General features: G+C 47.3%; 2 protein-coding genes across 2 annotated transcripts in view; one reads left to right on the top strand and one right to left on the bottom strand.

The window, feature by feature from the left end:
* NME9 (NME/NM23 family member 9) overlaps positions 1 to 17,543 on the bottom strand; it is a 28,820-nt gene extending 11,277 nt beyond the window's left edge. Inside the window, exons 1-9 of the mRNA XM_088475561.1 lie at positions 17,450 to 17,543; positions 14,428 to 14,485; positions 12,477 to 12,580; positions 7,908 to 7,979; positions 6,033 to 6,149; positions 4,389 to 4,464; positions 1,997 to 2,079; positions 1,776 to 1,868; positions 741 to 892 (exon numbers count right to left, since the gene is read on the bottom strand). Of these exons, the coding sequence (XP_088331687.1) occupies positions 741 to 892; positions 1,776 to 1,868; positions 1,997 to 2,079; positions 4,389 to 4,464; positions 6,033 to 6,149; positions 7,908 to 7,979; positions 12,477 to 12,580; positions 14,428 to 14,485; positions 17,450 to 17,482 (788 nt within the window). The 5' untranslated portion in view covers positions 17,483 to 17,543. The remainder of the gene's footprint in view (positions 1 to 740; positions 893 to 1,775; positions 1,869 to 1,996; positions 2,080 to 4,388; positions 4,465 to 6,032; positions 6,150 to 7,907; positions 7,980 to 12,476; positions 12,581 to 14,427; positions 14,486 to 17,449) is intronic.
* A 170-nt stretch (positions 17,544 to 17,713) lies between these two features.
* On the top strand, positions 17,714 to 25,511 carry CUNH2orf69 (chromosome unknown C2orf69 homolog). The gene is made up of 2 exons (XM_088475532.1): positions 17,714 to 18,057; positions 21,541 to 25,511. Exons 1-2 carry the CDS (start codon positions 17,728 to 17,730, stop codon positions 22,351 to 22,353), a joined length of 1,143 nt encoding a protein of 380 aa, XP_088331658.1. The 5' UTR covers positions 17,714 to 17,727; the 3' UTR covers positions 22,354 to 25,511.
* The last annotated feature ends 524 nt before the right edge of the window (positions 25,512 to 26,035 follow it).

Here is a 26,035-nt window from a genome sequence, read left to right as displayed (position 1 = left end):
ACCGGCCTCTATCCACTCACCTGTCAGGCTGTATGTTTACCAGACACCAGCCTCTATCCACTCACCTGTCAGGCTGTAGGTCTACCAGACAACGGCCTCTATACACTCACCTGTCAGGCTGTAGGTCTACCAGACATCGGTCTCTATCCACTCACCTGTCAGGCTGTAGGTCTACCAGACACCGGCCTCTATCCACTCACCTGTCAGGCTGTAGGTCTACCAGACACCGGCCTCTATCCACTCACCTGTCAGGCTGTAGGTCTACCAGACACTGACCTCTATCCACTCACCTGTCAGGCTGTAGGTCCACCAGACACCGGCCTCTATCCACTCACCAGTCAGGCTGAAGTTCTACCAGACACCGACCTCTATACACTCACCTGTCAGACTGTAGTTCTACCAGACATCAGCCACTATACACTCGCCTATCAGGCTGTAGTTCTACCAGACACCGGCCTCTATACACTCAACTGTCAGGCTGTAGGTCTACCAGACACCGGCCTCTATCCACTCACCTGTCATGCTGTAGGTCTACCAGACACCGGCCTCTATCCACTCACCTGTCATGCTGTAGGTCTACCAGACACCGGCTTCTATCCACTCACCTGTCATGCTGTAGGTCTACCAGACACCGGCCTCTATCCACTCACCTGTCAGGCTGTAGGTCTACCAGACACCGGCCTCTATACACTCAACTGTCAGGCTGTAGGTCTACCAGACACCGGCCTCTATACACTCACCTGTCAGGTTTTTCCTTCTTGGCAATTTCCACATCCGTTGGGCCAATGAACTCCCGCCATGCAGGGATCACATCCTCCTCTCCTGTGTTAGAGATTATTAGGACGTGGCACGGGCCACTGGACATGAACTGTATCAGCTCCTCAAACTTTTCCTGGTCAAACAGATATCAGCTGTGTTACTTTGGAAAATCTCCTGTTAAACTGTCAAATGTAAATGTTAAACTCTACAAATATACATATACCTTAGGAGTCAATGGGTCCGATCCAAATACGCACGCAATGCAGATGTTCCATATGTATATCGCAGTGTCTCCTTCCAAACATTCTCTAAACATGGCTTCTGTGGCTGCGGCTCGCTGACTCGCCAGTGACGCTCCCATAACACGCTCATGAGACGGCTTTAGTATGCGTTCAGGCCACCTTCCAGTAACCGACCAGAAACGCCCATGGCTGCCCGCCGCCAGCTCAAATGGAAGCAACCCCAAACACAACAGTTGCCTCTGTGTAGGCTCAGGGGTACGCATGCGCCGTAGGAGTTTCCAGGACTTTTCACATGTGCGCAGTAGCAAATAGTCACTAAACTGCGCAAACATCTGCTCCTTTACATTAGTGATGACCATCGACGGGTCTGTCAATAATGGTCGATGGTTTTCCACCATCAGCAATTGACCATCGAAGGTAAATGGTTAGACTATGCTCACAGGGGGGGTCAACAGGCACCATCAGGGGACAGCCACTGATGTCTATCCGACAGTGGCCCCCTCATCGAAGGTGAAAACACCTCACCATCATAATTAGACCATAGATGGTTGCTAACCATTGATGATCGATGGCCACCCTTACTTTAGATACTGTTTTGAAAATGCAATGAACGGGTATATAAAACTCCTCCCCACTTTGTAATTTGTGGACATCATTGATGGTTTCCAACATCCAGTGACCTTAGCGTATAATACTTGGCATTTCATTGACATTAATCTATTGGGAGAATGACGTGGTGGGAGCTGATCGTGTCTTGTTTTACGGAGTACTCACCTCTCCCGCTCTGTGCTGATACAGGTCTCTGGCTTCAGACTCGGTCATTGTCCTCTCTTCATTGGCCAAGATTTCAAATCCAGCCTCCTGTACCTGAAAATGAGCCCAACAGCCTCATGACTCCTGTACTACTCCCCAAATGAGTATACTCAACATACAGCTAGAAAATGCTATAGATGATCACCGGCAATACATATATATACAGTATTTGTAGTCCTCACCTTCATAATTATTTCATCTGCCTTCCCATGAGCGACGACATCAGGTTTAATGATGGCTACCGTATAAGATTTTCCAGATGGAACTATAAGTGGACAGTAAAAAGATAACATTAGTAAGAGACAATACAATGATATTTTACCAACGGGGCATCTATGGTTTACTATATTATATGTATGCCAGGCCTCCTGACTAAAGGCACAACCAGGCCACATTCTTTGTTCTGTTTTGTTCTTGGCTTTACAAAATAAAGGTAGAGGAATGGCACTGGCATGTAATAGGGCAACGGTGACTACCTCATATCTCCGCATGCCAATAAAGAGAGCCGAGAAGGCACAAATAACGGTGACAACTACAGTAACAGTTATATCTACCTGTCCTTACAAATTATATATTCATTGTATAATGCAGACTGTGCCATATACAAGGGTGGGTTTAATATACATTGTAGAATTGAACGCATTTCGCATTTATATACTTGTATATATATCACACTTATATATGCATGTATCGCAATACTTTGTTTTCTCCATGATAGCTCCCATATAATATACCTGTCCTACTATACTGCTTACGTTGGGAATCCCTCCTGCCTGAATGGAGAAAGCCAGATGGCTTACCGGAATTCTCATTGTTAATGGGGTATAGGCTGAGCTCAGGCGTCCCGCTGTCACACTTTTTTGCTCATATTTTGCTATTTTTAGTATATGCAGGATGGGGATCTGTTTCCGCTCAACCATCCATTGGTGGTCTTCAGCGTCTAGGCTTGTGCAGCTCCTCTCTCGCTAGCCCTCTCATTTTCCTTCAAGCAGACCTCTGTTACTGTGGACATGTCTATGAGGACATCCATCACTGTGTCCCTCCTGGTCTGCGTATCCACAAATAAGCCGTCTCTGTGCCTAAATCATAACCTAATGCTATACCCAGTTGCACAAAGCCAATGTCTGCCCAAGATGCACCGAAGCCAAGTGTACTGGGCACACCTGTCACCCACGCAGCTGCTCATAAATGTATTTGCCCTTGGACTCCACAGAGCTAGCTAAACCTGAGCATTTTGTGTATTGCTAGCACAACAAATATTGACATGTGCATTGCGAATAAAAAAACATACAAGGTTTGACATGACTATTCTTCTTGTACTCAACATTCTCAGTTGCTGCAGTTACACCTCTCCTCGCTTATAGGTGCGACAGACGTCTCTTACTTGGCCATGCTGGAAGCGGTGTCAGTTGACGTTGCACCGCCCACCATGCTGGATATCGAGTCAACTATATGGCTGAAGCCCCACAGAATTGGGATGGATACAGTACGATCTTTCCTCTGTGCTGGGCGAGCTATTGGCAGTTGACATGTGTGGACTCTTCTTGTGATCTGGTCACTGCCTTCTTTTCCGCTTTTGGCCAATGTCATGTCGGTGATGTGGAGGATGCTAACTGTAAATCAATGGCGATGGAAGGATACCACAATCATAGCAGTCAAGCTCTGAGCTTTGTAGTAGCCCCCCACTTCCTGCTGACTCTGATGGACTGGTGTGCCTGGATGAGGTAAGGTGGTAAGGGGTGGGCAGATCCAGTTGCTGCTGTCCTAGGGTCTTGCTTCTAATCTGCTGCTGCTGTTCCTTGTATAGGTCACCAGTCTTGCCGCTTCATACGTCATGTTTGCTGCTTTGCTTTGTTCTTCAGGCTTTTTGGTCACTTGGGTGAAGTTGGTCTCTCTTTGTGGCACCATTACAGGATTAGCACCTAAGAGAGGTGGAGTCATCCTCTGTAGCTACTTCCTGAAATTGTCAGGAAAGGATCTTCCTCCGTGTTGGTCTCTGGCCGGCAGTGGCAGGCTGGACACCAGACATAGCAGTAGTCTGTTTAGTGAATGGGTCGCGATGACTACAGACTGAGGGAGGAGACACAAAAATACTATGTGATAGAGGCAGAATCCGGAACTGGAGTGCGGCCTGCCTCCTACCATGCCTCCTACCGTGCCTCCTACCGTGCCTCCTTCCATGCCTTCTATCATGCCTCCCTGCAGCTAACTGCCCCCCTCAGTTGCAAAGGTGTAAAAGGGAGATAGATTTAGTAGCCCCTTCCCCCTTCTTTCCTGCTGTTGGACCATGGTCTTACTCCACCATATCTTGCTTCTCCTCATTTCTCGGCAACACCGTGGTAGCAAATCAGGAACCATTGCTTAAGATTTTAGCGTTTAATGGAAGTTTTTTGGGATTGCCTTTGGGCAATATAACACAGTTTTATGAAGTGGTTATAATTAATTACAATTTATAGACCGCAAACTCAGACAACAAGATATTTATTTTAGTGTCCATCCATAAATAATGAGATGAGATAATGACGTACAAGTTATACAGATTAATATAAGTAGGTGATGGTAAAAGTCACTCACCTAATTCGTCATCATTAGCCTGAGCTGGGAGAGGGGACGTCTCCTCCTCTTCCTCCAGGAGAGCCGCATCTTTTATCTAAGACAGATATCAAAAGTACAGAATATTATTCAAGTAGCTCATAATGTGTTGCCACAATCTGACTAATTGTTTAATTGAACATCTACAATCACAGTACTCAGAAATGTAATATCCTGTGTTTCCTTAAACAAAGTACCAACAGCCGAATACACCATGAGAAGGGAATTCTGCTTTCTGACTGTTGCTAATTATTAATTGCAGTACACAGCAATATACACCAGGGGGCGCTAACAGTTTTCGCCATATTCTGTACACTTTGCAACATGTTGCTGATCCCTATTTAATGTCACTTCTTGTGTTAGATCTGTAGAGACACCATAACATTGCGATTTCATTATGAAGTTATGGACACAGGGCCTGATTCAGACCCGGACGCTATGCTGCGCTCGCTCGCATTGAGCGATTTTTCGCAATCTGCGCATGCATATAAGTCACAATGCGCGCGCGCGAACCAGTCATTGCGATGGGAGAGTGGTCGCCCGTAGCCCGCAGTCGGGCCGCTATTTTGAGTGACAGATAGTGCCGTTTGTGGGTGGTAACAGGGGAAGGTGCTTGAAAACGGGGGTGTGGATGTGCGAATGCAGGCGTGCCCACCATCAGAATGGCATTTAATGGGCGTGCATAATTAGCAAAGTAGCGTCATTACACACGTGACTGGGTTGTATTTTAGCCTGAACTGCTCGCAATGTTGTGGTGGGAAATGGCTACCACAAGCGCTGCGAGCAGCTCCGATGGCTCTCGATGTTCCCGATTAATCCTACAACTGCCGGAGATGACGTGTGTTGCGAGTGGCAAAGGGGCGTCTTTATACAGGTGCGAGCGCATAGTGCGGCCGCTCGCTATTACTTAGTGGGCGGCTTTACGCGACGAGCACATGATTTAAATAGCCGGCCCCTTTTAGCCAGCGAGCGGACGCAAATAGCGTCCGGGTCTGAATCAGGCCCACAGTGTGGATGCCGCACACAGATGGCTGACGTTGTTAGTCTAGGCATGCGACCGAGTGGCACTGTGCACGCACCACAATAGTAATGGAAAGCGGGCGCCCCTTAACCACGCATGTGACCGAAAATGGGGTGTGGTCTAATTACCATAGGCAACACCCCCTAAATTACACTATTTGGGGGTATGCCCGTATGGCACGCCTCTTGTTTAAAGTCAGACTGGGGGCGAGCCCAGCACTCCGTCAGTAGTTGGGCTGCCCCCAGCCCTCTCTCTTCACTAAATGTGCGTGCCATCCATTCAGAGTCCGGTACCAACGCGCAGCTGCAGCAGTGTGGGTCCTCATCCTCCCGACCACCCGGGGGACACTTCGGCCTGCAGGTGGAACAGCGGGACTGTGCCCGAAAAACGGGACTGTCCCGCTGAAATCGGGATGGTTGGGAAGGGTGCACCCTCTAAAGGGTGGCGCCTCTGTTCGACAGCACTGGTCACACCCCCGAAAAGCCGACCCTAATACAGAATATGTCTTCTACAGTGGCCTAGGGTGACAATATAGCAATAAAATAATACAATATGTACATACACAATGGTTCTTATCTTATATATTGACATAAATGAACACTTACCACATTGCGTTCCAGGCCATGGTTCAATACCTTCTTCTCTGCCTCTAGTTGGTCAATGATTGTTTTCTGCAGTAAAGGGGCATTGGCGCCTCTCACCACTGCAACCAGCTCTCCACCCTGCCAGGGCGCAAACAGATGAACTCCGTCATATAAATCTCTAAACCTGGGCAAAGCAACAGAATCAACTGTGCAAACCAAAACCATAGCACAATGTAGCAGCCGGTTTTATTTCAGGCAGAAGGGGGTCTCTCCTCCCATGAGAACCATGCTCCCAGAGTCATGAAATGGTACATTTACTGTATTACAGGAGGCTGTAGTTCCCCTGATGTACCTATTAGGTTCTTTGTGATTTTGGAAAGTGTCCTATTAGCTGATCTTTAGGGGCATTTCATGTCACCCCCCCCCTCCTGTGAAGATGTCTCAATGTTCTTCATTTGCAAACAATTCTAATCAGTGCAGAACTATGGACTATGCGTCTATGCACAGAGGCGCTGTTGCGATTGAGAAATGTTTGTAATGTTGTGGGCGATCCTGATAATGCATCTTTGTACGTCGGGTGTCTCACATTACAGCAGCTGCAGCGTACTAAATCGCAGCAGCAACGGGTTTAGGGCCTGATTCAGCAAGGAACGCACGGATTCACACGCACGCACCCGGCCGCTGCGAGAATATGCTAATTAATGCATACGCACGGCAATCACAGCGCAAACATGCCGATGCCCAGCACTACATAATGCCGCCCCCTTTACCGTCTGCTAACGTCCGTATTGATGCGCAAGGCTGAGAAAACATCAGGAACATCGAGTAACATTGGAGCCGCACGCAGACTAAAGGTATACCTGACCCTGCCTCTCTGTGGCTAATTTATACACGCCCCTGTAACAGGGTGCGAACGCACTGGCACGCCTACATTCGGCCGATCGCTCCCTGTATCCACCCACAAACGGCACTTCCTGTCAAATACTTTGCCCTGGATCTGAGTATTCATTGCGCTTGCTTTTGCGGAGGCAGTGAACGGTTCGCGCACTGCGATACAGAAGCATGCGCAGCCTGCGAACATCGGCCGATTGCATGCGACTGCATCCGTGCGTTCCGTGGTGAATCAGGCTCTTAGTGTACACCTCTGTATCAGGCCCTTAAGTGGGAATGGGATTGTATTGCCGGTGGCTATTTAGCCGCTGGTTCAATTCCCGACAACGCGAACCGGCAGGTGTAAATCCCGATAGCGGAAGTAAGTAAACCTAACCCTCCCCTCTCCCCCCTTAATCCTAACCCTCCCTTATGGGTGCCTAACCCTAACTTCCTCCTGTTAGTGCCTAAACCTAACCCCCCCCTCCCCGCCCCCTAAACCTAACCCTCCCGGGGGTTGCCTAACCCTATACTCCCCCCAGGGGTGCCTAACCCTAAGTTATCCCGGGAACTATCATTAGCCTACCATTAGTCCCATGCCGGGATTTCACAGTCGGGAAGCCAGTGGTCAGGGGGTGCCTAACCCTAAGTTCCCCCCAGGAGCCCCCTAACCTATCCCTTCCCCCCCCGCTGCTAAGAGGATGGGTGGGACGGACTTACCTCATTCGGTCCCGTGTCGTTCTGGATTCCGGCGTCGGGATTATGATAGGCGTCAGTATCTTGACGCCTATCATACATCCCCCACCGCATTTTCTCGTCAGGATTGTGACCGGCGGCCTTGCGACCACCGGTCACATAACTACATCCCCCTTAAGTATTCTAAATAAATTCCAATACGAATCTCTGTATGCCTGTGTCCTTTATCGTTACAGTAGCTTCTGTGCTGGAATCTAATGGGAAACAACTGTCAGGAAACATGCAAAGGAAAAACCAGGTTATTCCCGCAGCCACCTAGGACTGACTCACCGCGAAGAAGAGGAAGGTAGGTTCACATTTTCCTCTGTATTTCTCAAGAGCATCAATACTGTCAGCTTCAGCCTGGTCAATAGAACACAAGTGTGACAATAAACATATATGAGACTACAAAGAAGATGTGAACAAATGAACTAGTTAAAATACAAAACATTAGCAAAAAACAGCCACACGATGTAAAAGCAAGTTGCATGGAAAGCTGGTAACACACAAGGAGAAATAATCAACCAATCTGCCCATTACCACTTGTCTTGGAGTCACATGTGGAACCCAAAATACCAGTAATATTGGCCAAAATCCAGTTGTGCTTGGCCGAGATTGGGGCAGAGGCTTTTATTTTCCTATGTGTATGGCCATTGGTCAATTGCGCTCAAGAGCACAGCTGGGGGGAGGCAGGTGGGGCATGTGCCCTTGGTGACAAAGAGATGGACTTCAGCAGGGAATTCAGAGGCGGGTTGGATAGATGGAAAAAAATGCTGTAAACCCAAGGAGGAGGAGGAATAGAAGTTGACAGTATATCCTCATCCCCTCCCATGGGTCGTGCTCTGCAGCAATAGGCACCACAGCCTGTCTCCCTTCTGATGACCCCTTCTCCTCACTCAGCCTTCCTGAGTCCTGTGGCTGCAACAAGATGACAAGATGAAATTACCAGCGATTAAGTTAGGGTATAGGGGAAGGGAGGTTAAGGTTTTAATAGGGTTAATAAGATTGTGTTTTTCTTTAACAAGATTGAGGAAAGAAATTACTAGAATTATTTGATGATGGTGGCGCTAATTAATAATGGCGATTATTAAGGTAATGACTGGAGGGGTTAATTGCATTATATGAATGTCATTAATGCTCTCTGTATTACATGCCTGTCACTGATGCTCTCTGCATTACATGGCAGCCACTGATGCTATCTGTATAGCATGGCAGCCATTATGAGATGTTTTGAATTATATGGCAGTCACTGTGATATTCGTTGCATTACATGGCTGTAACTGATGCTCTCTGCATTATATGGTGGTCACTGATGCTCTCTGTATTACATGGTGGTCACTGATGCTCTCTGTAATATATGGCGGCCACTGATGCTCTGCATTATATGGTGGTCACTGCTGCTCTCTGTACTACATGGTGGTAACTGATGCTCCCTGTATTACTGTATACAGCTGTCACTGATGCTCTCTGCTTTATATTGCGATGACTGTAACATTCTCTGTATAGTATGGCGGTCACTGTAATGCTCTGCAGTAGGTGTGGTAGTGTAGTATATATATATATATATATATATTATATATATATATATATGCAGCTTACATTTAGTTTTTCTGAAAGTCGAATCTGAACAGGGAACAAACTATGGGCCTGATTCAGACCCACTCGCAAGCGGCTGTCTGCTCGCAAGTGGGTCGATGTTCTGCACTGAGCATGCGCACGACGGAGGGAGCTCCGTCGTGCGCATGCGCCAGACGCGACGAGCGAAGGAAAGTCCTTCGCTCGTTGTGTCTGATCAAAGGGGGCGTGCTGTCGATGTTGATTGACAGCACACCCCCTTTGGTGGGCGTGCCGGGGGCGTGCCTCCCTGACGGGGGCGTTCCTAAGGGAACGCCTACCGTCAGAAGCCGACCCACTGACATCACTAGTGATGTCAGTGGGAGTGATTTTGGCTCTGATAGAGCCAAAATCACTCCGGGCCTTGCGGTTGAAAACCTCAACCGCAGGCTCCGGCTCGCAGTTTCGATGGTCGCGATGGTCACGACCATCGCGGCCATCAAACTGCACGCTCGTATAGGCTGTGGGTGGTGACCCACAGCTATACGAGCGTCCAGGAGGACGCTCCATTTTTATGGAGGGCGGCCCTCATTCAGAGCGTGCGCTCTGCTCAGAGCGTACGGCTCTGAATGAGGGCCTATATTAGAAGGAAATAATTACAATAGTCTACAGTCTGGATGACTTTTCTTACTAACAACAACAAATATAAAATCTACATTTACTGCCTGTTAGCACTGTGCTGTGTTACCCCCTAAGTAACAGCCATTGTCTATAGTCACTGTATATTCAGTAATGACTGAATGACTGCAAGAATACTTACTATAATATAAAGCAGTTGCTATTTGGTGTTACTCCAGAAACACTATAATCCATTATTATTGAAAAATCTATTTTATACTCTTCAACAACGATCAATGGACAGAGGGCCTGATTCAGACCCGCTCGCAAGCGCTATGCGTTCGCAAGCGGGTCGATGTTGGGGCATTGCGCATGCCCCGGAGCGAGTGAGAAATTCACTCGCTCCAGGGCTCGCTACAAACGGGGCGGCTGTTGATGTCGATCGACAGCTTGCCTCGTTTTGTAGGCGGGGAGGGGGGGTGGCTGGCCAAACGGAGGCGTTCCCGAAGGAACGCCTGCCGTTTGAGGGCGGCCCCACTGACATCACTAGTAATGTCAGTAGTTGAGCTTCCTGCTCTATTAGAGCAGGAAGCTCACTGGGGCTTGCGGGAACGAGACCCTACCACAAGGGTCTCGTCGCAAGCCCGATGGTCACGACCATCACCTGGCCGCTCGCAAAAGCTGTGGGTGGTCACCCACAGCTATGCGAGCGCCAGGAGGCCGGTTTTTTTAAAAAAGCGGCCGCCCTGATTCAGAGCAAGCGCTCGCTTTTTGCAAGCGGCTCTGAATCAGGCCCAGAGTAATTAAACTTAGGGAACAAATGTTTGATCTTTATATTACAGATAGTGCCAGCCTTACTACTCTACATGTTTACATGCACAGACAGCAGTGACCATGTTACTCGTTCATATCATTCATAGACCACATCATAGCAGTGGCCAAATAATTACAAAAAATTGTAGCCCACTTTTGCCATAACAAAAATGACTCTTACATGCTACTGCCTTTATGGCATGGGTTTCCACGTTGTGTCACTTTCTGAAGAAGCCAAATTTGAAAAAAATAAAATTTTGTTGTTAGCACGGGCTAGACTCAAAGGCAAAGGTTACACCAGATGAAAATTTCAGTGCAGGTATACCAAGGTATTATAATGACAATATTCATAAATATGATACTTGAAATAAAGATATTCTCTATGTCTCCTTTTTGTGTCTAGAAATATCTAAATAAAGGCCAAGCAAGAAGTATATTTAGAGAGAATATGAAAAGGTAAATATGATGGGGAGGAAGGGCACAGCACGTGGCAACCTACAATGGGTAGATCGACCCGTATGTACCCTCATGTACCCTCAGGGCCGTATGTACCCTAAGGGCTGCCGAGAGAGTGGGAAAGTGGGTACTCTTACCCGGCCCAGGCCTGTTGGAGGTGCCTGGCAGGGGCCCGGGTCCTGTAGCCCCGCCCCCCTGCCCACATAACAAATGCAGCAGCCAGGGCAGGGAGACAGAAGAGAATTCTGTGCCCTGGGCCGGGGATGGAGGCCCCTCCCTCCCTCTGTAATGTGGGGGGAGGAGCGCTCACATTCGCACACACCACCCCGCCTCTCACCCTCTTTGCCCTTCTGCTCCACGGGAGGTTTCTGTCCTCCCTGAGCTCGCCTTACGACACCTGCGTTACGGTTTTACAGGTGTACCGCCCCAGTCAAACTCCCCACCAGTTAGTCTGACACCGATGCCTAACTGTGTGGAGTTTGTATATTCTCCCTGTGCTTGCGTGGGTTTCCTTCCGGGTACTCTGGTTTCCTCCCACACTCCAAAAATATACTGGTAGGTTAAATGGCTCCCAACAAACATTAACCCTAGTGTGTAAGTATGTGCATGTACATGTGGTTGGGAACATAGGTCCTGATTCAGAGGCGCTCGCTATTTACGAGAGCTCGCTCTGAATCAGGGTGGATCTTTTAAAAAAAAAAATCCGCCTCCAGGCGATGGTCGCGATTATCGCGACATCGTGCTTGCGACGAGACCCTTGTGGTAGGGTCTCGTCCACTGCAAGCCCCAGTGAACTTCCTGCTCTGATAGAGCAGGAAGTTCACTACTGACATCACGTGTGATGTCAGTAGGGCCGCCCACAAACGGCATGTGTTCCTTCGGGAACGCCTCCGTTTGTGCAGCCTCCCCTCCGACCCGCCTACAAAACGAGCTGTCGATCAACATCGACAGCCGCACCGTTTTGCTGCGAGCCCCGAGCGAGTGAAGTTCTCACTCGCTCCGGGACTTGCGCACGCCGCACGTGCGCTCTGCCCGACCATCGACTCGCTTGCGAGCGCTATGCACTCGCGAGCAGGTCTGAATCAGGCCCGTAGATTGTAAGCTCCACTGGAGCAGGGACTGTTGTTAATGGACAAATATTCTCTGTAAGGTGCAGCGGAATAAGTGAGCGCTATATAAATAACTGGTAATAAATACATTTTTCTGGCGTAGTCTATAAAATGACAGTTAAAAGCTGACTGGTAAACAGATTTTAGAATTGAATTTCTAATCTATGCTAGGAAGAGGTAGCTATACTGTGAATGTCTAACAGCAATATGTTATTCATCTATGAACACCGCCAAGCTATCTTGCAATTGATTTAATATGCTTAAATTATTTCATATTTCATATTATTTTATGCTTTATTGGGATTCTTACCACAGCAAACTGCAGCAGGTCATCGCCTAGTTCATTTTTAATTTTTCGGAACAAGCTGACCACTGTTTTACATGGACCACACCAGGCCTGATAGACGTCCACCACTAGAGAAAGAGCCAGGGAAGCAAACATTAGCGAGTTGTGATGTTACAGACTATGTCACCCAATAACAAACTCCACAGACATAAAACCTTAAACTAATTAAGAATCATTTATTTGTCCAGGTGATCGTGTAATTTCAGTTAACGCTACCCTAACCTCCCCGCTTAGTGCCTAACCCTAACCTCCCCCCTTAGTGCCTAACCCTAACCCCCCCTCCCCGCTCCCTAAACCTAACCCTCCCAGGGGGTGCCTAACCCTAACCCCCCTCCCTAGTGCCTAACCCTAACCCCCCCCTTCCCCTAGCCTAACCCTAACCTTCCCTGGGAAGCCGCAATATAACTTGACCATCGCGACCATCATCATGGCCGCTCGCATAAGCTGTGGGTCGCAACCAAAAAAAAAAAAAAAAGCCCTGATTCAGAGCGGGCGCTCGTTCAGATTGTCCGGCTCTGAATCAGGCCCACAATACCATATGCTAGATATTGGCTGCAACATCTTAGTTAATGTGGCCAACACTATGCATTGGTATATATAATTAATTTATACCAGGTTTGTTCTAAGCTGCCATAACTGATAATGGTTCTCAAGACACTGGCCTCTGGGCCTGATTCAGAGCCGGACGCTCTGACAGAGCGCTCGCTCTGAATCAGGGCGTTTTTTTTTTTTTTCATGGAGCGGCCTCCTGGCCGCTCGCATAGCTGTGGGTGACACATACACATAGATAATAAATAAATGACAGTATTTACATTTAAGGCACAAAACACATTGATGACATTACAGTGTACAAGGGATTACCCAAGGGTTACTCTAAGGCACAATGACAAGGCCCAGATAATGATAGTACATTGCAGTAGTCATATACTGTATTATTAATGAGGCTTTTGGATACTGCTACAGGTTCTAGAGATAAAGTAAAGACATAGATCCGTATTCAATTAGTTTTGCGTACGCAATAAAGTTTTGCATGCCAGAGTTTTCGCCTACATCGCGTATTTTAACCGCGGAAACTTATCACACGCGTACCCGCGATTCGCCCTATTCAATTCCAAAAGACGCGAAAACGGAGACATGCGAAGTCAGAACAGGCGAAAAGTGGTGTCTGAATCGGGGAAATCAGCCTGACACCCCCAAAAAAGATGCAGAAACATTGGGGATCAATGTAGTAGTGCCCGATTAGTCCTAATGAAACAGTTTGGGGTACTTAAGCTCGCACAATTGCCTCTAATTAGCGTCTTTGCACAAGTGGTGAAGAATGGCATAAAGTAGTATTTTTAGGAGAAAATAAGTATTTCTGACACATTTTGGGTACTTGGAAATGGGTGCACGCATATTTAAAAGTTGCTAAAATTAAGTTATAAGAAATGTCAACAACGCACCTTCAGCAAACACCCGCAATAACAAAAACACCTCCCCCATACTTGCAGAACCCCCAAAAGTCAACTTGCTACTTTTTAGGTTTGTACCCCCACTTTGCACTTTTTCGCCCCCTTTTTCAAAGTGGCTTTTTGGGGTGTTCCTCACTTTTTTGTAGGTTTTTTGACGCAGTTATCCTTTGGGGGGCTGTCCCATGGGCGCTGAGTGGTTTCCCCACCTTTGCACCCCAAAATAGCAATTTTTCTCCACCTATTCAGAGGCAAATATTTTCGCTTATTACATTGCATTGCGTTTTCGCGTACGCGAAAAGTGTTTGCAGTTGAATACGGAGATCATTTTCCGCCTGCCGAAAAGTCGCAATCAGCGATACTTTCTGGCGGATCTCGGCTTTTCACTTCGAATTGAATACGGGCCATAGAGAGCTAAATTAACTAATTAATGATTGCAATTTGGAAGAAAAACGTAGCTTTCATACATATGAGTCCTTTGGAAGACAGAACCTCCTCCCAATGTTCTTGGTTAGTCACTGCAATCTGATAAGAGAAACAAAACAAAGTTTAGATTATTATGTGCATGGTCATACACAATGTTACAACCAAAATGCAAAGAGAAAGTGTCTGTAAATGTTGCAAATGAAGATAATGTAACTTTTATTTAAAAAACTGGTAACAATAAAATATTTTGTTCATGTATAAGAACAAACAGTGAAATACAGGTTGAGTCTCCCATATCCAAAATGCTTGGGACCAGGGGTATTTTGGATAACGGAATATTCCGTATTTTGGAATAATTGCATATCATAATGAAATATCTTGGGAATGGGACCCCAATATACACACAGAATGCATTTATGTTATATACACCTTATACACACAGCCTGCAGGTCATTTTCTACAATATTTTCAATAATTTTGTGGCTCAAGCAAAGTTTGTGTACATACATGAAATAAATTTATGTTTAATTTCCACCCTATACACACAGCCTGAAGGTTATTTTATACCATATTTTTAATAATTTGTGCCTTAGACAAAGTTTGTGTACATTGAACCATCAAAAATCAAAGGTTTTATTATCTCAGTCATGCGAAAATTATTCCGTATTTCGGAATATTACGTATTTCGGAATATTTGGATATGGGAGACTCAACCTGTATTTATTATAAAATGACAGAAAGTGTGTATTGGAAAAAAACATATAGAAATTGTGAAAATAAAATATTTATCAGCTGTACTCCTGTCTTGTGTCTTCTCTTTTTGTAAATGCAATCTTTGCAATGGTGGGATGGCTGTACTCGATACTGCTACAGTCCAACCATTGCAAAAGCAATATATTTTTATACCTCTGAGACAGATTTAAATATTAAAAACAAATTTCGGAATTAATCTGGCCAATGGCGATGCTTAAGACATTTGCACAAATTATGCAGACATAGATACTCCATTAATTTAGTGATCAGCAAAATGCCATTATATAAGGGTTTATTTATAAATTGGTCATTTCATTTCACAAACATCGGCAATGATCCTTCTGTACGGTGTGTGTTGTGGATTCTAAATAGTGCAAATAATACAGGTCAAAATTCACTTGACAGTAGTATTGCTTAAGACATTTGTACCAATTAGGCAGTCATAAATACTCCATTAATTTATTCATAAGAAAAATGTCATTGTATAAGGGTATATCTATAAATGGGTAATAATCCTATTTCACAAACACTGGGAGGGATCCCTTTGTATGGTGTGTTTAGGAATGTGGATTCCAATATTCTAAATACATCACCAACGGAATAGTGAGGGGCCATAGTGTTAAGACTAAACACCCTGTTTAAGGCGCGATAACGGGCATTCCCCGACCTATCTTCCCGCGCGATGCTGTTTTCCCCGGCGCTAAAGGCAGAAAACAGCCTCGCGCCGGGACTGTTGTCGGATTTCTGCTCTCATCCCCAGGGAGATGCGAGAAGAAATCCTAGTCAGACTTGGCAGCGTGGTGTATTGAATAGCTCCGGGAGCTCACTCCCGGCGCTATTCACATCGCATAGAATAGAATCGTGCCCAAGGTCTCGTACGCACATGCGCACAACTAACCGTACGCATGTATGGTTTGGAAACATCGGATACGTACGACTGAGCGGCCACTTACGACCGACTCTGGATGAGGTCCAGAGAGAGAGATGAGAAAGAGAGGGAGGGAGAGATGGGAGAGAGAGAGAGGGAGAGATGAGAGAGAGATGAGAGAGAGAGAGAGGGAGGGAGAGATGGGAGAGAGAGAGAGAGAGAGATGGGAGAGAGAGAGAGGGAGAGATGAGAGAGAGAGAGAGAGATGAGAGATGAGACAGAGAGGGAGGGAGAGATGGAAGAGAGAGAGAGGGAGAGATGAGAGAGAGAGAGAGAGAGAGAGAGGGAGGGAGAGAGAGATGAGAGAGAGAGAGAGATGAGCGAGGGAGAGATGAGAGAGAGAGAGATGAGAGAGGGAGAGATTAGAGAGAGATGAGAGAGAGAGAGAGAGAGGGAGGGAGAGAGAGATGAGAGAGAGAGGGAGGGAGAGATGAGAGAGAGAGGGAGAGATGAGAGAAAGATGAGAGAGAGAGGGAGGGAGAGATGATAGAGAGAGAGAGAGAGAGAGAGAGAGAGAGAGAGAGAGAGATGAGAGGGATGAGGGAGGGAGGGAGAGAGAGAGGGAGGGAGGGAGAGATGAGAGAGAGAGGGAGGGAGAGATGAGAGAGGGAGAGATGAGAGAGAGAGAGATGAGAGAGGGAGAGATTAGAGAGAGATGAGAGAGAGAGAGAGAGAGAGAGAGAGAGAGAGAGGGAGGGAGGGAGAGAGAGATGAGAGAGAGAGGGAGGGAGAGATGAGAGAGAGAGGGAGGGAGAGATGAGAGAGGGAGAGATGAGAGAGAGAGAGATGAGAGAGGGAGAGATTAGAGAGAGATGAGAGAGAGAGAGAGAGAGAGAGAGAGAGAGAGAGAGAGACGAGAGAGAGAGAGAGAGAGAGAGAGGGAGGAGAGAGAGATGAGAGAGAGAGGGAGGGAGAGATGAGAGAGAGAGGGAGAGATGAGAGAAGATGAGAGAGAGAGGGAGGGAGAGATGATAGAGAGAGAGAGAGATGAGAGGGATGAGGGAGGGAGGGAGAGATGAGAGAGAGAGGGAGGGAGAGATGATAGAGAGAGAGAGAGAGATGAGAGAGAGAGGAGGGAGAGAGAGAGAGAGAGAGAGAGAGAGAGAGAGAGAGAGAGAGAGATGAGAGAGAGAGGGAGGGAGAGATGAGAGAGGAGGGAGAGATGAGAGAGAGAGAGAGAGAGAGAGAGAGAGAGAGAGATGAGAGAGAGAGAGAGGGAGAGATGAGAGAGAGAGAGAGAGAGAGAGAGAGAGAGAGAGAGTGAGAGTTAGAGCTGTCAGTAAGTAACATTCGCGATAATTGCTGATGTATTAGCAGTGGTGTAATGCTGTCCCCTAGGATAACCCCCATGGGAGCAGTGTGTCTGACTTTGGGGGTCTCACCTGGAAGGTCAGGTCTTTCTTCTTGCCGGCCATGGCTGCTGGCTCCAACCTGCGGGTCCCTGGCTGCCGGCCCCGCGTCGCCTAGCAGCACAGACGCTGGCTCCGGTTACCATGACTACACAAACAGCGGATACTGGGCTAGGAGCAGAGAAGAGGGGGGAGGAACATCAGTGCGTGGAGCCAATAGCTGAGCGCCGGCACATCGCTCTCCCCGCCCCGAGCGTAACGTCACCCACCAATGCGTCCAGATTTCAAAGCCATCCGGAGTTGCCGTTACCATGGTGACCGGGGTGTGTGGCTCTGGCGTGATGACGTCACACGCTGACTGCGCTCCACCTGACCTGTTCTGCTGGTTACTTACTTACCGCAGCTGGATGCGCACCTTACTCCCAGCCTTGCGCACCGCTCGCCGTCTGCTGCTCCAGGCCGTGGCCGGGGTGATGAGCGTGTGTGCGGGAGTGAGCGCTGCCCTGGAGCCCGTCCCGCTGCTCCGGCTGCCGGCGGTGGCCGGGGCTGAGCCCAGCAGATGCAACGACGTGTTGCTGTGCCCGCCGCGGGGGAGAGGGCAGCGGCTGCACCACGTGGTCTACTTCCCGGGAGACGTGCAGGCGAGTGCGAGCTCTGGGCGTCATGGTGGTGGTGGGTGCCTGGCTGGCATTAGCCTGGGTAACTGACATCAGCCTGGCTAATTGACTGGCATTAGCCTGGGTGCTTGGCTGGCATCAGCCTGGGTAACTCTGGCATTAGCCTGGGTAACTAGCGCGTGGAGCCGGTAACTAGCATTAGCCTGGCTGCATCAGCCTGGGTAACTGGCATCAGCCTGGGTAACTGGCATCAGCCTGGGTAACTGACAGGTTCTGAGTCGCACATGGGCTGTGAATGGAATGCTGCTGGTCTCTGCGATCGCCCAGCGTCCGCCAGTGCTGGTGTCATCACTCTATAGAGTGTAAGCCAGCGGGCCGGGTCCTCATACCTCTTTTTGTCTGTTCTTACCCAGTATGTTTTTTATTTTCAATTGTTCAGTGCAATGGAATATGCTGGTGCTATATAAGTAACTGCTAATAGCCTCCTTACATCTACCTGTGCTGGGTGTAAGAGATCTGGCTGAAATGGGGATTCCCTTCAGCATACGTGGGCCTCAGTATAGGATGTGGCTTTGGCTACATGCCCTAGTGATGGGTTCGCCACCCATGGTGCTTTCTATCGATGGCAGGAAACCATCAGAGGGGAGCTAAGGCTGGTCTGAACCATTGATGATCATCCCTGCTGGGGGTTGAGGGAAGGTTTCAGGGCTCCCATGGCACACGAGACCTTTCTCTGTGCGTGCGCCCAGCTGACACCCAGAAACACCCATTTCACAGACTGAAAGAAACAGCAGAGATGTCTGACTCTGCATCGTTTGCAGACTCCTCGATACCCGTGTGTTCCCTGCGGCTCCTGCGCAGCCTGCTAAATATTGCTGGATGTGGCCGCACTTGGAACTGCGTGCGACTCAGAGGGAGGCCCAATAGGTGGAAATCAGCAGATAATGGACCCACCTGTGGCAGCTGCACCTGATAAAGGGCCATTCATTTCCCTCTAGTGTACCCAGAACATAACTAGTAATGACAGACTGGATGCTGTGCATTATGCAGGGGTGACACGTGCGTCCTGACTGTAAACCAGTGGTTCCCAAACTCTCTTCAAGGCACGTAGCAGTTCAGGTTTTAAGTATTTCCATAGTTGAGCACAGGTGGTGTTGGCTGAGGCACGAATTAAGTCACCTCATGGATATCTTTAAAACCTGAACTGTTAAGCTGGCCACACACTAGACCAACTTACATCCAACCAGCCAACTTGTTGATTGGTTGGAATGAAAATCTGGTAATGTATGGGAGTAACTGATGATCAGCAATTTGCTCCTAAATGCCAGAAAACAGATGAAAATGATCTTCAGACAAATTTGTTAAATTTTTTTATCTAAACAATTTGTTCAAACAGTTTTTGTTCATTTTCCGATGTTTGGGAGCAAATTGCTGATTGTCATTTGCTTTCATTCCTTACCAGATTTTCATTCCAACCAATCAACAAGTTGGCTGGTTGGATGTAAGTTGGTCTAGTGTGTGGCCAGCTTTAGAGGACAGAGGGCCTCATTCAGAGGCGGTTGTAGGATGCAAGCGGTCGTTCTGAAACAGGGCGGCAGCTTGCATCCTGACCGGCCGCCTCCATGTCGGTCGTTAGGCTGTGGGTTAACACCCACAGCTCTAACGACCGCTAAGGGTGATGGTCGCGACGGTCAAGACCATCGGGGCTTACGACGAGACCCTAAGGTAGGGTCTCATCAACCTTAAGCCCCAGGGAGCTTCCTGCTCTGTTTGAGCAGGAAGCTCCCCACTGACATCACTGATGATGTCAGTGGGGCCGCCCCCAAACGGCATGCGTTCCGATAGGAACGCCTCCGTTTGGCCGGGCACGCCACCGGCCTGCCCAGCAAACGGGGCGAGCTGTCACTCAACATCGACAGCTCGCCCCGTCTGCAACAAGACCCCTAACGACGGCTCACCCGTCGTTACCCGGGTCTCGCGCATGCGCACTGGAGCAACATCGACCAGGTCGCGAGCTCGTAGAGCTAACGACCGGGTCTGAATAAGCTCCAGAGTTTGGGAAACTCTTCTGTAAACTGATGGGTTAAGTTCAGTATTGTGTATACAATGGGGTCACTTCAATTATAAGTGAATAAGTGCATCTATATGACGCACGTATGGTACCACCGGACTCAGACTTTTGTTTACAGCCCCATAGGGCCATGTACAAAAATCCACAAGATCGGGCCACGAGGGGGGCGAGTTGCTTGTCGTTGGCGGCATTGCCATGCCGTTACAATGGTATCTCGTTCTAAATTAATTTGACCCCAATATATGCTTGTATCTGACCGTGTGTCTTTAAACTGGCAGATAGCAGCTTTGTAAATGCACCTCTTGTTACTCAACCTTGAGTTGCACCATTTTAATTGGGAAAATGTATCCCAGAAATAATGAAATGTATTTGTCATTAGATTCCTAGTGAATCGATAGGTTCCAGCGTCATGAATATATATTCAGCCTACAGAACAGCGGTCTTCTCTGTGGCTATAGGGGAGTATTTTACCGGATGACACCTACAAATATTGTGTAAGGTATTAAATCAAATATTACAGGTACAAATATTAGTGCAGGAAATCACAGACACGATAATGGGTCTGGGTTTTAAAGAACCACTTACACCTAACATACAAATTCACAATTAACATTTAACTATTAGTAACTTGGAAAAGAGTTTCAGGAACTGAACACGACTGATATATTTTAGATAAACTTGCATTTGTAGAGGGAGATCTTTCTGTATAAACCACATTTACTATCAATAACTGATGGACACTGGAGCCACATATTGCAGAAAAGGACTGATACCAGAGAACAATAGCTTCTCAACAAATGTATGTATTCGTCCCTATTTAAGTAGAGTTGGGAGTAAATCTGTTCAGACTTGCTATTGGACAAATCATAGGCCCGATTCTGGTGTTGGCAGTATTTTTCAGTCACAAGGAAGCAGCAGTACAGTGTCGTCCAACTAAAGTGCAAATGCAGCAGGAGGTGTCTGTAGGAATTAGATTGCCTCTTACATGCATCTGCGATCAGAGTGCAGCGTCCATAGACGCTGCTTTGGATCACCATTGCGACCGACGGTCTCTGCCCTCGGCCAGGCTGTGTAAGCTGAAGCTTACTCAGCCAGGCTGTCAGCACCCCTCTGCCTGGTCTAGAAAGTCTGACTATGCAGACCCTGGGCTCGGCACGCCTACAAAATGGGGTAGACACGCCCCTATTTTGTATAGTGGTCCTGATTGCCACCCACCAAACGCTGCAGCATGTCCATCGGGGCACTGCAAGCGATCACACAGGACCCGTTCTGCACATGAGCAGACCCCCAAACATAGTATGTAAGCTATCAGGTTTAGATACACATCCTAATCAGGCCCTATGTTGCTATGTAAGGGGTGCAAATGAAATGTTTACTACATATAATAAAATGGTCTGTCTTTTTATTAATTGGTTTATGGCTTATTGTGGTTCCAGAATCATCGTGATGTCATGGCGAGTCACTCTGAGAATTTCCGCTGGAAACATTGGAGCCTGGAAGACATCGCCGCCATTCTTTCCCAGCGCTTCCCTTCCAGTTACATCTGGGTGGTAAAACCGTCCCGCATGCATCTGCACAAGTTCAGTTGCTACGACAATTTCGTGGAGAGCAACATGTTTGGGGCACCACAGCACAGTGTTGGTCTGGAAGCTTTCAGGCAGCTTCATTCCTTACTTGTAAACGCTTTCACCGTGGCACAGAACATGCTGATCTCCCAGAGTGATGAGTATTGTGTCGGCATAGGCCATGACTCCTCTGGGCATCCCGCAAATGGCTGCCATTCAGAAGGAGAAGATATTGCTCACTACACCAACCACGCTGCAACCTACCTCGGCTCACCATCCGCCAAGGGATCCCTGACGCTTACTCTGATCGGCTTCAGCAAAGGATGTGTCGTATTAAATCAGCTGCTTCATGAATTGCAAGAGGCCAGAAAAGATAAAGAGATCGCTTCTTTTGTAGGCAACATAGAATCAATGTATTGGCTGGACGGGGGACATTCCGGGGGCAGCAACACGTGGATTACCTGCCCGGATATATTAAAACTGTTTGCTCACACGGGGATTGTAGTCCACACTCACGTCACCCCTTACCAAGTCAGCGACGCCATGCGATCCTGGATTGGTGAGGAGCACAGGAAGTTTGTAGAGCTTCTAAAACGATATAACGTGATGGTGGATAGCCATTTGCACTTTGCGTATGAAACACCTTCTTTGGAGAACCATTTCCGGGTTCATGAAGTTTTCTGAGCTTCCCTAGTGTGTGGTCTACAGACACGATTGTGCTTCCAGGGACTTGATCGGTATTGGAGTTAAATGAACTGGTTTGCGTAATTGCAAGTTGTACTTGTTACTAGCACTGATCATTCTACGCTGATGTCTAATTAAGCTCTGCCAGCCTACAGCTTACAGTCATCATGTATCTGTGGGCATTTTGTTAGTGACTTAACCTGGGATTTATGGAGATGTTGGCAGATCCTTTACGTCTATGATGGATTGTCGTCCTATATGTTTCTAGGTGAATTTAATCCAGTCCTGTCCTGCATCATCAACAAACTGTATTAAATGTGGTTATGGGAACATGTACCAGGCGGCAAATGCTGGTCTTACGCTGTCGTTCTTGTTTCATGTCTGTGTTATATGATATTATAAACTGCAGCATGAGAGGTAATGCCTGTACATTCTATACTTCTTATCAGGAGCTCTGGGGCTGCAGTTTGTTGTAATATGTGGTAATGGACAGTCCAGACCACATCCCGCACATCTGTAACCACTATTGAGGTGTCCTCTGCAGTATTACCACTATAATTGTCATTCTAGGAATTTCGGTTGTCCTTTGGATTTGTCTGTAGTAACACTTGCAAAATATGAGGGGGTTCTACTTCTGAAGACCATGAATCGTAGGAATGCCAATGTGCGAGACCTAGGCCAAGGACACTGCTGTCAGCGGTATAACCTTAATAAAGGCCACCTACTCCGGTCCATTGTGTGTTGTCTAACTTTGGTTTTACAGATAAATAACGGTTTCACCATTGCTCTTGTCCCTGATAGTTATTAGACGGGTCACTGGATGCCTGACAGTCGGTTTGTTTTGGGGTTTGCTAAGAATAGAAATTATGATTATATTGGTAAATATTAACAAATCAGAGTGGAATCGGTATTAGCTGTAAAATATTGCAGGATCATGGGCAGCCTGCTAAGCCGAGCCATCTGCCAGCCTCATCCTGCACGTAGTGAGCAGGGAGGTAGTGTTCATTCTAGCACCCTGCACCTGTCACACCCTGTGCAGTTCCTCTTTCCTGCCTGGGGTGTCACTCTTTGCTCTGGTGCTTCTAGCACACTCAGGTAATGCAACAAACTGCTTAGATACAGGCCAGTGTGTGCTAGAAGCACCAGAGCAGAAAGTGACACCCCAGGGAGGAAAGAGGATTGTGACAGGTGCAGGGTGCTAGAATGAACACGAGAGATATAGGGGAGAGCGCTAACATGTAGCTAAGCAAGGTTCCTGGCATTACTAGTCAATCTTATGCTAAAATTAAATGGTTTTTACGTTCTCTCTTACTGCCTACAAATATTAGTCTGTATGATGTCTTAACCCATTCCCTGAGTACCCCCAACTACTGGGGCTGGATATTTCTGAGTCTACGCCCAAACCAGGGTGGCTTTTCTTACCTGCCCTGAACAAGCTGCAGACACCTGACCAAATAGACACACGTACACACACACACACACACACACACACACACACACACACGTGCGCCCTGGATCTCCCACTCACCTGAACATTCGTATAAATCACCTGCTTGCTGTGCCTGTGATCGTTTCAAACCAAGTTCACTCTGTTTTAGACCGAACTGAAGTAACTGTGATGTAGCTACGGCTGCCTGTGGATGCTGTACAGTAATTGTAACATTACAATAGTGTTATTTTACTTTTTGGTTAATGGGTAATCTGCCTATAATGTGCATTATGCCAATTTTCTCTTTGGTTAATGAAGCCTGTTTGCATGAATTGCATTTGATGACTGAACTCTAGGCCGGGTTGGCTGCTGTATTCGCAGTGTGTTCCGAAAAGACGTATAATTTTATTGATACTATGCAAAGGAAGATTATACAGTGCCACGAAACTTTCTGTACATTTATAGGATTTAACTAAGTTTAACAAATGTGTCCTTAATCTGCGTAAATAAAAACATTGGGCAGCTTTTGTTGCACCCCTGCGCTGACTCTTGTTACTGCCTCCAAATGCTGCATTTTCAGGGATTATTGTGTTTTGTTTTTTTTTGCACTCGAGCAGTTTGGGAATATTTCACCCCACCCTGTTCTAGATGGGATGTAAATAAGTCGCATGTAATGTGTGACCGAGGTTGCCGAACTTGTCTATTAGTGCCTTGGTGGGTGGAAGAGGGGCTCTTGGAACAAGCTGGAGCTGCTGAAAGGACCAGAATAGAAAATTGTGAACTGATTGTCCCGCTAACAATACAGGTATTCTGTTCTCCATACGGTACAGTTGTATTGCTTTTCATTTATACTCGGGTATATTGTTTCCCTGGGATATTCAGGGGCTGCGAGTGCGTTTTTCTGGCACTGACGGCATTAGCCGCAGCTGTGAATGGCGAGTATATGTTATGACCACCGGGCAGCAGGTGAGTGGTCTGGCACGTCATCAGTGACATGGACAGGGACGAGTGACCTGGGACAGAAGGCCACTATCCCTCCTATCTAGGCAGCAGCAAACGTAACTGTCTAAACTAGCAGAGGAAGCAGAAAGCTCGAACACTATTTTGTTTTTTACTTGTCCATGCTGAAATGTTAGGTTAGCGCTCAGCAGGAGTGTTGGCAATCTCATCCCTTAGTTCAGTCTTAAACTGCAGCAAGACCTCTACGCAGTCCCGTTTAGGGCCGGTCACAGCAGGTGCTTTCTCTTCCACAGACTCATGGGAGGAGATAGTGGCAGGCTTGGGACTTGAGAAGGCTTGGATGGGTGGAACCAGGCAGTGTTGTTCTGATGTAGAGTAAGGACAGTGAGTGTGCTCATGTAATTTTTGCGAACACACGCAGACCTGGAAAGAGATGGATAGACACCTGAGAAAGCCGGGTGATATGGATAATGATGACTATAGACATTTGAGAAAGCCAGGTGATATGGATAATGATGACTATAGACAGATGCCTGAGAAAGCCAGGTGATGTGGATAATGATGACTATAGACAGATGCCTGAGAAAGCCAGGTGATATGGATAATGATGACGATAGACAGATGCCTGAGAAAGCCAGGTGATATGCATGATGATGAAACATCTGTCAGCAGAACTAGAGAACCACTTGTGATTTGCTGTAGGCAAAAACTCCACCAACACTGATTGGTGCTTTCCACACTGCTCGGGCCCAGAATATTAGTGAGCGCATGTGTTAACATCTATTTATTTTGCGCACCCAAAACAACTTTTTTGGCTGTGTTAGAGCAGGTTTAACAAACTAAATGGTGTCTCATAGCAAATGCGTTTGCGGCAAATAAAATAAATGGTTTACTGTATGGTTGTAAGTCTTGTGCTCTGCAAAGGTATTTGTTTTTTTGCATGCTTTATTTTTTCTGTGTAGGAGTAATTAGAGCTCATTTTTCCAAATCTCCATGAACCCCAAAAATGAGACATATGGTAAGAACTTACCTTTGTTATAGCTCTTTCTGTGAAGTCCATAAGGTCCACAGGGAGACCTTGGGGTTTAGGTGATGGCAAGGACATCCGGGCACCACGCAGTTAATTTTTTCTCCCCTGATGCACTGGGCCTCTCCCTATACCCCGTGCCAGAGGCACCTCAGTTCATAATAAGCCAAAGGCCGGAGGAGTATTAGAGAGAGAAGAAAGTCTGGAACACTCCAGAATCGCATATAACGAGACGGAAAACCGGTGACCAGAGTGAAGCCCATCTG

This window comes from Taudactylus pleione, unplaced genomic scaffold (assembly GCF_031769625.1).
Source record: "Taudactylus pleione unplaced genomic scaffold, aTauple2 ptg000173l, whole genome shotgun sequence".
Classification (NCBI taxonomy): Eukaryota; Metazoa; Chordata; class Amphibia; order Anura; family Myobatrachidae; genus Taudactylus; species Taudactylus pleione.
This window is presented reverse-complemented; position numbering and strand designations above follow the sequence as displayed.